The sequence below is a fragment of the Callorhinus ursinus genome, unplaced genomic scaffold (genome assembly GCF_003265705.2).
Source record: "Callorhinus ursinus isolate GAN/ISIS: 27379988/994484 unplaced genomic scaffold, GSC_fseal_2.0 scaffold10, whole genome shotgun sequence".
NCBI lineage: Eukaryota > Metazoa > Chordata > Mammalia > Carnivora > Otariidae > Callorhinus > Callorhinus ursinus.
The window spans coordinates 30,801,121-30,814,647 of NW_027397072.1; the positions used below are offsets into that span (position 1 = coordinate 30,801,121).

Genomic DNA, 13,527 nt, shown 5'->3' on the forward strand with positions numbered 1-13,527 from the left:
TCATCTTGAGTTCTGAGCAATGAATGGGAGCAGGTGGAGGCCAGGTCGGGTCAGGAAGCTGAGTAAATCCTATTTTATAACATTCTTTACTTCCTTTATGGGCAGGAGTCTAGGTCACCTGCTGAGTAAAGTGGTGGAGGAAGGGGCTTGAGGAGCATAGGGAATTTTTTAACAAAGAATTGTTGAGTATGTCTTGAAGTTTAGACAGTATGCTAAAACTTGGGATAGGACGGTAAATAAGATGGTCCTCTTCCCAAAGTAACTATGCCTCTTGGTGAAGAACACAGACATATAAATAAATTAACACATAAAAAGGAGCAGTGCAGTTAGTCTGAGGTTGGAGGGCTGGAGGAGGAGGTTAGGGAAGGTGGCATTTGAACAGATTCAATTTTATTGAGTATAAGATTGCCAGGGAGAAAGGAGAGCATTTGCAATGGCATGGATGTATGGACAAGCAGGGCTAATTAAAAAAAAATTATGGAGCTATAAATATTCATTTATCAAAATGCATAAATCGCAGGTACATAGCTTCATGAATTTTCACAAAGTGAACACTCCCACATAACGAGCACATAGGTCAAGCAACATCACCACTGACATCACCAGGTGGGGCTAATTTGAAACTGAGCATTTGGGAGAGGAGGCTGGAGGGACGGGCAGGCAGGGTCTTACTGTTTTGGGTTGGGGAGCAGGGTGGGGCGGGAAGATGTGGGATGTGAAGATGGACATGGCATGGCTTTTGCCTTTATGGTCAAGGAGTGGTCATGTTTCTGCCTGTTCTGCAACGTGACTGGCACTTTGTAAAGTTTAGGTTAAGTTACTGTGTTTATCTTGTTTATTTAGAAGAGAGAACTTTCTTACCAAATGATTATGTTATTGTATACATCATGTAAGATTTTGGAGGGGTGGTTTAAAAGCCTCATTTGAAAGTTAATTTGTTTTCTCTACTTTCTCTTTTTACTCAGGGATATTATGTGTACCGTGACATGCTAGGAGAAAAAGGAGATTTCATTACTTCACCGGAAATAAGTCAGATCTTTGGGGAGGTAATATTAAATGTAAACTGTAAATGAAAGCAGATCAAGTTGTATTCTTCTGTAATACAGCGTTTTACAGCTTTGTCTTTGTGATTCAGGTTTTCTTTCTTTTTTCTTTTTTTTAGTTTTCATTTTTAATCATGCTGAAGGAATAGAGAGCAATGGAGGAAAGAGAGAGATAAGAGAGAAAAGATGCAAAACACTAAGGCGTTAGCGGGGAGAGACACACTTTACAGCCCCTGCCCAAGATTGCACCATAGTTAGAAGTCCCCCTGGGAGAAATTCTGAATAATTCTTAGGAATTCTAGTTTGTTGATTTCCGCATAAAAACCCCTTGATAAATTTAGATATAGGAAATAGTACACAAAAGGAAGTAGAATCTAGGTATTAAAAAATGTTAATTATGCCTAAAAAGCCACATAATTATTGAACTCATATGAACATGAAGAAGTGGCATAATCTATTCCATGTGTTTCTTTGCCTTCAAAGACTGGCAGCTTCCTGTGAGTGAGATCCTCCTACCTGTGTTAGGAGACCTCTTACAGGGGGACTGCCTTTTAACTGTTTCCTCCTGTTACTAAGCTTTCTAAGTGGTGTCTTTTGTAATGTAGTCTCTGTGACGCTCCTGGGTGTGCATACATACATGTACATATTAAGTAACATACATACATACATTGTTTGCAAACATTTTGCTTTCTGGCATAAAGTATGTATTTATGTTGAGTTTTATATTGTATACTTTTATATTTTATAATACTTCAGGGTAGTTTTTTTCCTTGTTACAGCTGCTAGGTATATGGTTCATTAGTGAATGGATGGCTACTGGGAAAAATGCAGCTTTCCAACTGGTGGAACTGGGCCCAGGCAGGGGTACCCTCGCAGGAGATATTTTGAGGGTAGGTAATAAAAGAATGGCTTTAGATTCTCATGTACTCACCTGAATCTTTGTTCTTTTGACTTGTTTGCAAACTCCATTGATTTCCTTGGCTTTTGGTCCTGCCTCAACAACCTCTTTCTCAGCTGAAGTACAATGTCAGAATAATACAGTGAGTTGTCACTTGTTGTTGTCTGTTTGTAATCTAAAAAATGAGGGTGGGAGAGAATGTGAATGGTAAAAGTTTAGAACATTTAGAAGACATTATGGAGAGTATATTTATCTTCTAGGTAGGAAAAGAGTTTTTGAATTATATAAAAAGCAGAAGCCATAAAGGAGAAGATGAATAGAAGGATAATTTCAACTACATTAAAGAATTTTTTTAAGATTTTATTTATTTGTCAGAGAGCACAAGCAGGGGGTGCAGCAGGCAGAGGGAGAAGCAGGCTCTCCGCTGAGCAAGGAGCTCGATGTGGGGCTCGATCCCAGGACCCTGGGATCATGACCTGAGCTGAAGGCAGACGCTTAACCACTGAGCCACCCAGGTGTCCCAAGTTTTTTGTTCTTTAAAGAAATTAGGAACTTCTGTTCTTCAGAGACACTGTAAAGAGAGGAACAAGACAAGCCACAGAGTGGGAGGAGTTATTTGCAACACATATAACCAACAAAGAACTGGTAGTTAGAATAAAGAATTCCTTTCAATTGTTAGGTGGTGGCATATAACTCAGTAGAAAAGTCAGGCTAAAGATGTGAACAGGCCCACCATGAAAGAGGAAATCTACATGGTCATGAAAAACCAAAAAAATGCTCAGACTGGTTGGGAGTCAAGGAAATGAAAGATAAAATCACAGTGAGATACTACTATACCCTCAAAATGTGAAGATTTGGCAGCACCAAGGGTTGGTGAGGATGGGGAGATGTGGCACACTGGGGACTCTCATAGACTGTAAGCGTGTAATTTGGCGTAAGCACTTTGAAGTGCTTATTGGGCATCATCTGCCAACGTCAAAGTTCTTATACTGTATGACCCAGCAGTTTTACTGCTAGGTGTATGCCCTATGGGAATGAGTGCATATCTGTACCAGGATACATGTACAAGAAGACAGCATTGTTTAGAATAGCCAAAAAACTGGAAACAACCCAGACGACTGTCAGTGGGAAAATAAATCAATAAATTGTGGTACAGTCATACAGTGGAATGGCAAGCGTCATGCAGATGCATGAAATCACAGCAGAATGCACGATATTCAGATGAAACTCAGCAGATGTTGAGTGAAAACAGCAATTTGTACAAGAATTCATATCCTATGATTGTATTATATAAAATCCCCAAATAGCATTAGACAATATGTGTTTGGTGATACAAACATGTTCAGTAACATTTATAAAGAAAAAGTGGGAAATTATAAATTCCAGATTGAGAACGGTGGTGACCTTTGATGGTGAGGGAGGACATGGGGGCTTCAATGGGAAGGGTCAGGTCACTCTCCTTTAATCAGAGATAGTTGGTATTTTTCCATGTATTGTTCTTTCTTCCATTCTACCTAAGATTTTCTAAAAACATTAAAAAGGAGGAATGTTTGAAGTACATGATAAGTACTTGTATTAAACTTTTGTTGTTAAACTGTTTTGGAATCCATTGGTCTTTTTTAGTTTATCGTAAGTGTATAAAATAAAACACATATTCAGTATACATTTAAATGTCTTGATGCTGTATGATTTTTGCTTGAAATTAGGAATCGAAGGCTTTTAATTTATAAATCTGACAACCTCGATTATATCATATTTGGGAGGTAAAAGAAACCAACCACTGATTTAGGTTTCCGGGGCTCTATTTTATATCTCTTTAAATTGGCAAAGTCATTTGAATATAAAATATTTGATAAGGTTCTCAAATAATACCACCTTGTTTCAAGTACTTTAAAAATCAAGCCCACAGGGGCGCCTGGGTGGCTCAGTCGTTAAGCGTCTGCCTTCGGCTCAGGTCATGATCTCAGGGTCCTGGGATCGAGCCCCGCATCGGGCTCCTGCTCGGCGGGAAGCCTGCTTCTCCCTCTCCCACTCCCCCTGCTTGTGTTCCCTCTCTCGCTGTGTCTCTCTCTGTCAAATAAATAAAATCTTTAAAAAATAAATAAATAAATAAATAAATAAAAATCAAGCCCACAGCTCTTAAAATGTATAAAGGATGCTTCCCTAGATCCAGTCCTAAGAACCTTAAAAAGCCAAAGAATTTAGAGGAATGTTAAGAAAATAGACAAAGACATATTTGCAAACTTGTTTTCATTTCTTGATCATAATTTCTGAAGGATTTTTCTCTTGGGAAGTTTTTCTATTTGTAGTTTAATTTCAAAACAAAATTTGGAAAAATCATCTTGTCCTTATTATCAGCCTATACCAGCATATTCGGATCTCCAAAGCGGGAGGCAAATCACCAATGAAAATTAAATTCAGATGACAAATACTATTGATGTACTTTATGCTTTGGCATTGAATTTTGAGCATTAAAATATTGATAAAGTATTAGTATATTCCTTTTTTCCTCATGTTTACAACAGTTATAAAAATGTGTGTGGCTAAGAAAAAATTAAAAATGTGAAAGAATTACCAAGTTAAACTGTCAAGTTTTTAGAGCCACTTGAATTTTATTTCCTGAGGATACAGTTTAAACATCTCAAAGATGAGATTATTTCATAGACATAGCAGCTTTATAAAATCAAGGGTATATATACAACTTATTTTCTTGTTCTCTTTTCAGATCCCTTAATCTGCTTATTTATTGGATGTTAAACTTTAATTTTCTTTTATTAGTCAATCTAATTTTTATCATTAGGAAACCAAATTGTGTACTGTTCACCTCTTATGTGGACAATGTATGATAATGGATAGGTTATGATTCTCATAGACTGCTGGAGAGTGGTTTGTGTGAAGAACAAATTCCTCCAAAACCAAATGTTATTCCTGTAACATGAGCAAATTAAGGTAAATGGTTAGAAAAACCCCAAATCTACTCAACACTTGTATTTTTCCCTTTTTTTGTCTTTAGGTGTTCAGTCAGCTTGGATCTGTGCTAAAAAACTGTGATATTTCAATACATCTGGTAGAGGTGAGCAGAAAATTGAGTGAGATTCAAGCATTAACCCTGACTGAAGAGAAGATCCCACTAGAGCGAAATGCTGGATCCCCTGTATATATGAAAGGTGTTACAAAATCTGGGATTCCAATCTCGTGGTACCGAGATCTGCATGATGTTCCAAAAGGTAATTCTTTTACACGACGTAATGAAATCATTTTGATCGCATCCCATCCCAGCAATGATAGGTGACCAGAGCCACGGAGGACACGCTAATAGATTGAGTTAGTGCTGCCAGGTCCCTTACTCATAGGGAAGAGCGAATCCTTTTCTCGAAAAGAGCATTGTATTAGAAAATAACATGGCTAACAATAGGAGCAATGAATTTCCTGTGGTTTTGCAAAAATGACAGTGTCGATCTCTGTTGTACCTTTTAGTTTTTCCTGACCCCTAAGAAAGTACTGATGCTGAAGCAGCCCCAGGCAGTGGGGCCTGACAGAAGCAGTGTTAAGTGGGTTTAGTTTAACTGTCTCATCTTTTGAACATTCTTGCTGGCCTTTTGGGGGGATGGAAAATCCCTGCACCGGACAGGGGTCCTGTGTTGATGAGTCCCTGCTCACACCTGCAGGGGTGCTCTGCTCTCGGGGAAGCCACTTCAGCCAGCCCTGGGCTCAGCTGTCTCAGAGGATTTTAGCAAGTTCAAGGCCTCTTTGAGCTAACCAATTTGAGTTCTCATTTCTTTCATGCCTGGTGAGGGATAAAATTTTAAACTGATAGTTGAGACAGCCTACCTGTCTGATCCTGCTGTGTGGGAAATAAGAACAGTAACGTTCTTTTGTCTGTTCTGCAGAGTAGGTGAAGATGTGAATGAGGTGGATGATTCTCTGTAGAGATGGCTGTGCAAGCACCACGGGTTCCTACACAAAGAACCAGGCATTTTCTTTTTGTTAGTGTTCAAAAGAATGAATCAATATTGCCTTAAAAATGCTGAAACAGTTTTTTTCTTCTGTTTTTAAATAGGACACAGCTTTTATCTAGCACATGAATTTTTTGATGTCCTTCCTGTGCATAAGTTTCAGGTATTGATGGGATAAAGTCATTAATTGAATAACAAAGGGCCTTATGTTGTAAGAAAAAACATTTATGGTTGTTGAAGTTATTGTTGAAGTTAACTACATTTGGAATTCTGATGAATAGAAATAATTGAAAAGCAAAAGTGAAGTATTAAGTAGAACCTTCATTCTCTTAGGATAACTAGTAAGAATGCTTAATTCTCCAGGGATAAATATGTGCGCAGATATAAGATGGTAAATGGCTAAAGTACAAGGAAGGGTTACATTTTAGCAAATAGTTTTAAAATCCAAAGATTAAAATGTTTCCTCACTGAAGTTGAAGTGAGCAGATTTAAAATTTGGTGGTAATGTATGTGCACCGTAGTGTCTGAGGCTAAGAGCATGTATTGATTTGTTAGCAGAAGCTTCCAATTCATCCTTCACAGTCTGTTCTCCATTATTGGGAGCACTTGCCACACGCTTATTTTATCCCTACGGCTCTGCCTCTTATCCAGCCAACACCAGTAGTTTGCGCCTTCAAGTATTGCCTTGAAATAATTTTTAGTAGTAAAGTACTCTGTAAATGTTAGTCATCTGTCATACATGGTAGGGGGAGAAAAATGGTTATTTTTAGTTAGAGGCAATTCTGAGAAAAAAAAAACTGGTAAAAATTTGTTTTTATGCATTATTTTGTGTTTAGAAAACCCCACAAGGATGGCGAGAAGTATTCATTGATATCGATCCACAAGTTTCTGATAAGCTGCGGTTTGTTTTGGCACCTTGTGTCACACCAGCAGAAGTCTTCATACAAGTAGGAAGTTTTTTCTTCTTAGTTTATTGCCAACCAAATCTTCATAGTCTTATTTTCTGAGTTCCTGTTTTAGCGTTCCTTGACAGGGGCAAGGGGAGAGTTGCTCATAACATGTGAGGTGCTTTTTATTAATAGTGAAAAGTGCAGAGGATCTCGAATCAGGAGCCTGGTTCAGATCATCTCTGGACTGCGTGACCTGAATGTAATGTGAGAAGGAAGTTAGTAAGCGCTTACTCAAGCAAGTCCCTTACCTTCTCCCTTTCCCTCAGTTCCCTGTGACACAGTCAGAGTATTGTCTACCTGACCGGAAGAGCTTGAAGTCTGTGAAAACAACTATTTATTGAGCACTTTGTATGTATTACTCTGAATTTTCTCATTTAATTCTCAAAACAATTTTATTAGTTTGATTAAGTTTGATTCTAGACTGCCAGAATGGTACATTTACTGCTGCTTTCTATTGACCTCAAGGAATAATCATAAGAGCCTTTCTATCTTGGGGTCATGTTAAGGGGTTCAAAAAACCCTATACTTGTCAGGAATGTTTGGGCTTTAGATTGCCTGTTTTATTTATTTTTATTTTTTAAAATCTTTTAAATGGTGATAATTTTTAATAGCTTACAGCTATAGTATCAAGTCTTATATGTATAAATATAGTTACAGACAATAAATATCCATATGGCAAAATATCTACCTCTAGACAGAGAAAAAATATCTTTGCAACTAAATTAACAGCTTCAAGTAATAATGAAGAAAAACAGAAGCTGCAGTAATTTTTCATCTAAAGTGACTATAGCCCATATTAGGGGCACTTGGGTGGCTCAGTCAGTTAAGCATCTGCCTTTGGCTCAGGTCATGATCCAGGACTTGGGATTGAGCCCCGCATCGGGCTCCCTGCTCAGCTGGAAGTCTGTTTCTCCCTCTCCCCTCTCCTCCCCCTACTCATGTTCTCTTCCCTCAAATAAATAAAATCTTAAAAAAAAATGTGACAATAGCCTGTATTAAAACATTCTTACTGTAAGAGTTCAAATAGTTATGAAAGCCTTGTCTCATAACCTAAAAATATAACTTTAACTAATACATATTTTCAAAACTAACAAAAAATATTTTAAATATAGATAGGTAAAATAAATACGATTATTCTTGCCAAAATTCAGTCATGACATTATATATATATTTGGGGACTTTGTTGATAGCCTGGCCTTTTAACAATAAAAAAGTGAAATTCATGAAACCTTTCTAAGAATCTACATATTACTCTAATGCAAATTACATATAAGTATATGGGGTTTTCATTCTGAATGAGCAATCCATTCTTTTTTAAAAAAAGTATATCCCAACTATGTAAAACATGCTTAATTTCTCTTGAAAGATCACTTTTTATAAGATATACACTGACTAGTATGAGAAAGGGCATTTTACAGATTTTAGAAACTTCTTTAGATGCGGTGACTGGGCAGCTCAGTTGGTTAAGCATCTGACTTTTAATTTTGGCTCAGGTCATGATCTCAGGGTTGTGAGACTGAGCCCAGCATCAGGCTCATGCACTGGCGTGGAGTCTCCTTAAGATTCTGTATCCTTGCTCCACCCCCCCGCCCCTCCCACCCTGCTCTCTTTAAAAAAAAGAAAAAAAAACCCATTCATTTTCTTATCAAGTTACTTTATTTGTTTTACTAAGCTTTAATTACAGCGGTAAATCACTTTTTTCCCATTATTTCTCATTATACAAAATCCCCATGCTTCTTATGTTTTAACATTCTACCTGCAAGAATCTTACTGGACCTGAATAACCTCTGTATGACCTACAGGAACATAATTCAGTGAAGGTCATCCGAACAGAATAGATTGCCTGTTTTAAAAAGGTCTACTTTCTGGACCATAACTAAGAACTTCTTCCTCAGAAGTTATTCGCTTCAAAAGCACTGGAGCTTTTTTTTTTTTTAAAGATTTTATTTATTTGTCAGAGAAAGAGAGGCAGGCAGAGGAAAATGTAGTCTCCCCACTGAGCAAGAAGCCTGTTTTGGGACTCAATCTCAGGACCCTGGGGATCATGCTCAGGTAGCCGCTTAACAGACTGAGCCACCCAGGCGCCCCAGCATAGGAGCTTTTAAAAATAAACCTGTCAATTAAGTTTTTTTTGCAGAGCATAAGTTAAAAATATCAGTCTGAGTACTTGTGAGCATTTCTATTTTTTCATATTCTGGCTACCCAGTTTTACCTGAATGACAAGCAAATTCATAGCTACCAAGAGCTGACTCCTTGGCCCTGGGAGATGTGATTGTTTTTAGTTCTTGACTTCGGTAGTACTCACTTATGAAAGAGAGAGTGATGATTTTCCCTCTCATTTGGATGGGGCGAGTGGTAACAGAATCTGCCATCTTGAAGAGTGGTCTAAGATGGTAAGAAAGTCAGCACCATATGCTGGGGTATGTCAGCTTATGCCTGAAGTGGCTAACCTCATGATTTTTACAGCTCAGCCACAGTAATTTATTTAATAGAACTGGGGGCTAAGTAGTTTATTGTTTGATTTAATCTTCCCAATAAGCCTAGTAGATACAGAATGAGGAAACGCTCTGAGTTTAACTTGTTTCTAGTTTTAAGTAGTAGGAAGAGCAGAGGCTCAAGAGCTAAGAGTGTGTGACTCCATACCTCTTAGGTCTGTGCCATTATAGGCAAGGTCAGGGCAGGTTACTTCTTCTATTTTTTTTTTTATTAAAGATTTATTTATTTTAGAGAGCACATGAGCCTGTGCGAGTGGGGGGGGAGGGGAAGGAGGAGAGAGGGAATCCTCAAGCCAACTCCCTGCTGAGCCGGGAGCCCGACGGAGGGCTCCATCCCAGGACCCTGAGATCATGACCTGAGCCGAAGGCAGACACTTAACCGACTGAGTCACCCAGGCGTCCCAGTACTTCATTTTTAATAGGAAGGAGCAAAAGGTACTGTTAGGAAGGAGCAAAAGGTACTGTATATTTTCATAATGAAGAAAAAAGTTTTTTCCCATTTTCTCAGAGATTAGGAAATTTCCTATGTACCAGTCAATTGACAAGTTATAATACTGTCATTTCACTTTTTAGATTAATAGGCACTTAACTGAGGACCCTTTTATAAATAGTTGAACACCTTGGAAAATTAGGGCCTCAGGTACATTGCAAGTTTATAAGCTGAGGTTTCTAAATAGAGGGTGTATCACTGGAATACCTTTTGCCCCAGCAGAAGGTATCATAATATACTTGCTTGCTAGGGTCTGTTATATTGGGTTTTGTATCATTTGCTCTTCCAGCACAAATTTTTGAGTGTTATTTGCCAGGCACTGTTCTAGGCAGACAAAAATTCCTTTCCCACACATTTAACCCAGGGAAATTATTTATATGAATTATGAGAGTAATATCACTATAAATAAAATGATAATGTTGGTCATCTAGGAGTTTGGGAGAGCATATGCCTTTTTATAAAAGGGATTAAAATTAAAATGTCTGTAAACATAGTAAATGGCATCAAAGCAGTAGGTAATTCTGTGTAATAAACAGGATGTCCTGTGAAAGGTTGAGCGTAGACAACATAATACACATTGCGAGGGAATTTATTTTTATTGTAACTAAGAAATGCTCATTGTAGAAAAACCCTAAGGAAACTGTTCTTTTCAGTGCTGCACTTTGATTCACCTGTTCCCTTACTAGCGTGATGAAATGAGGGACCACGTGGAAGTGTGTCCTGAGGCTGGCATTATCGTTCAGGAGCTTTCTCAGCGCATCGCGCTAACTGGAGGGGCTGCACTAATTGCCGATTATGGTCATGACGGAACGAAGACAGATACCTTCAGAGTATGTATGACTCAGTAACATGACTTACCATAAGTTCATTGGTATCATCTACTAAGTTGTTAGGTTTGAAGCTAATTGAAGATCTTTACCTTTGGTTTCTATAGTGCCTAGCCTTCTAATTTTACATTATTTGTAATGAATATTAATTCATATTATTATAATTGCCCTAAACCATAGGATCTCACTGTCCAGAGTGGGCTTGGAGCAGGGTCTGAGTCGTCTGTTCTTCAGCTGCGGAACCTAGGTCTGCATAGATCCTACTTAGCATCCAAATCATACATATGGAAGATTTGCAGATTTGATCTAGCTACTATGATCAGACTTTTCCTATCATATTTTCAATCTTTTTTCCTTTCTAGAATTATTCTTTAATTCTTCCTAAGCATCCTTTTTTTTTAATTTTTTAGAAGATTTTATTTATTTGACAGAGAGAGTGAGAGCAGGAACACAAGCAGGGGGAGTGGGAGAGGGAGAAGCAGGCTTCCTGCCTAGCAGGGAGCCCGATGTGGGGCTCGATCCCAGGACCCTGGGGTCATGACCTGAGCCGAAGGCAGACGCTTAACGACTGAGCCACCCAGGCACCCCACATCCTTTGTTCTTTATCAATTGTGTTCAATATACTTTAATTGGAATACATTTAACTATATACTACTATTAGTCATTTTCTAGATCTGTGGTTCTCAATTTCTGATTTTATTGTAACTAAAGAAAAAAAACCCTGGAGTTTTTTTAAAAAAGGCTGATTCCCTAGTTTTACCTCCAGGATTCTGATTCAGTAGGTCTGGGCAGAGCGCAGTAACATGGTCTCAGGTGATTCTGATGCACGTAGTTGATGGATACACCTTGTCAAACACCATCTAGAGTCTGGTGAAAATTTAGCTTGATTCTAGTAAGAAACAAGTTAACTTACATGGAGAACTGATGGGATCTCCGATGGGATCTCTACTTCATCACCACGAGCAGTAATGAAATGTGAAAGGCAGCCATTTTCAGGCACTCCAGTGTCACCCTTTATATTGGATTTTCCACATAGCATCTCATTTGAGGGAAGGGTGCTACTATATATAAAGAGTTTGTAAACCACTGACTTAGGCTATGTTTTTCTTTCTAAGAGTTATGTAAAATGTACTAAAATGATAGCATTTCTTTAATCTTGATAATGATAACCACAAAGGGACAAAAACTCATCATTTTAAAAATTACAAATTATGTTTAAGGGGTTTTGTGGCCACAAGCTCCATGACGTCCTGACTGCCCCAGGAACAGCGGACCTCACAGCCGATGTGGACTTCAGTTATCTGCGCAGAATGGCAGAGGGACAAGTAGCTTCTCTGGGGCCAATAAAACAACAGATGTTTTTAAAAAATATGGGCATTGATGTCCGGCTGAAGGTAATGATTTGTTTCACGATCATTAAATATTTTAATTTTGTAGTATTTCACAAAAATGTTTCAAATAATACATCCCCCGCCCCGGGGCCTCAGTGCTCTTCTCGGTCAGCAGGCCCTGGGTATTGTAGTCTTTCTAGTAGCATAGGGCCTGGTGCAGCTGGGCTGCCTGGGGTGGGGCTGCCGTGCATGCCCCTGCATCTCCACACAAGCCAGAATGAAGACTTTTGAATAGTGTTCATATCCAGTAAGAAAACTTGACTGTGTTTATGGGGATGAATTTTAGAAGTGTCCTGAAAACATCTTAACCCTTCAGTGTAGATCAAACCACCTGGGAATATTTGTTAAACATACAAATCCACAGGTTTGGGTCTTAACAAGTTATGTTTTTAATAAGCACCCCATGATTCTGAGGCAGGTGATGAGAAATCCCATCTGAAGCCCGCTTTGCTGAGTAGCCAATGGTCATTAGCATTGCTGCATGTAACTAGGAATCCTTTTTACTTTCCTTTTCAGGTTCTTTTAGACAAATCAGATGAGCCAGCCAGGCAGCAGTTACTTCAGGGATATGATATGTTGATGAATCCTAAGAAGATGGGAGAAAGATTTAACTTTTTTGCCTTGCTACCTCATCAGAGACTTCATGGTAGAAGCCATCCAATGAATGCATGTCAGTCAAAACCCTCTGTGTCACCTGTGGCTGGGTTTGGTGAACTTGCCTGGCGGTGATCTCAGTGTGGACGTTTTATCCCTAAGTCTGCCTAAGAAAGCAAAATAAAGGGAACATGTTTCATATATCACAGGTAAAATAAGTATTACAATATTTTGTCTTTATAGCCAATAAAAATAGCCCATCTTACATACAGTACAACTAAATATTGATCTTTTAAGGTTGTGTCTGGCTTTTGGCACAATTGTGTGCTTTCAGCTTAATGAAACAAGTTACTGAGAAACTGAGTGTCCTTTAATAAGGCTAGTTGCTGTATTTTTATTTTAAAAAGTAAACATGAACACTGGTTTAGCAAAAACCAGAAACCTAACTGGCCTTTCACAGAGAATGGATTAAATAGAACAATCCACATATTTTTAAAAAATGAGGTAGAGCAATATTTTCTGACCCATCTCTAAGAATGTGGTAAGTGAAAAAAGTATAGTGGAGAATGTTTTATAGTTATGATTCCATTTTTCTTGGGGGAAAAGCTACATTTAAAGAAATGCTTGTAACTAATTTCATAGAAATTAATGTATTAGTGCAGACTGGTTGTTTTCTGTGATAGTTACTTGTTTATAAAAAGTAAGGAAAGGATGCCCAGTAATCACTATTAAATATCCCAATGTGGAAGTGGGCTTAAAGGGTGGAAATCGTTCTCCTTTGTGGTAAATATTTACCCTCTGCTTCTGTGAATTTTATAATTAAAAAAAATTAGGGGTGCCCTGGTGGCTCAGTCTGAGGAGTGTCTGACTCTTGATTTCAACT

The 13,527-nt window shown here is 38.2% G+C and overlaps 1 protein-coding gene across 8 annotated transcripts in view; it reads left to right on the forward strand.

The window, feature by feature from the left end:
- NDUFAF7 (NADH:ubiquinone oxidoreductase complex assembly factor 7) overlaps positions 1-13,527 on the forward strand; it is a 39,077-nt gene that overhangs the window by 18,137 nt on the left and 7,413 nt on the right. For 4 of the 8 annotated variants that reach the window (XM_073897295.1, XM_025868068.2, XM_073897296.1 and 1 more), the window contains 8 exons: positions 966-1,046; positions 1,823-1,933; positions 4,955-5,168; positions 6,002-6,060; positions 6,734-6,844; positions 10,519-10,662; positions 11,880-12,053; positions 12,567-12,853. In XM_073897295.1, coding sequence (XP_073753396.1) covers positions 966-1,046; positions 1,823-1,933; positions 4,955-5,168; positions 6,002-6,060; positions 6,734-6,844; positions 10,519-10,662; positions 11,880-12,053; positions 12,567-12,779 — 1,107 coding nt within the window. In that variant the 3' untranslated portion in view covers positions 12,780-12,853. The remainder of the gene's footprint in view (positions 1-965; positions 1,047-1,822; positions 1,934-4,954; positions 5,169-6,001; positions 6,061-6,733; positions 6,845-10,518; positions 10,663-11,879; positions 12,054-12,566; positions 12,854-13,527) is intronic. The other 4 variants (XM_025868069.2, XM_073897297.1, XM_025868070.2 and 1 more) reach the window with 3 other exon arrangements.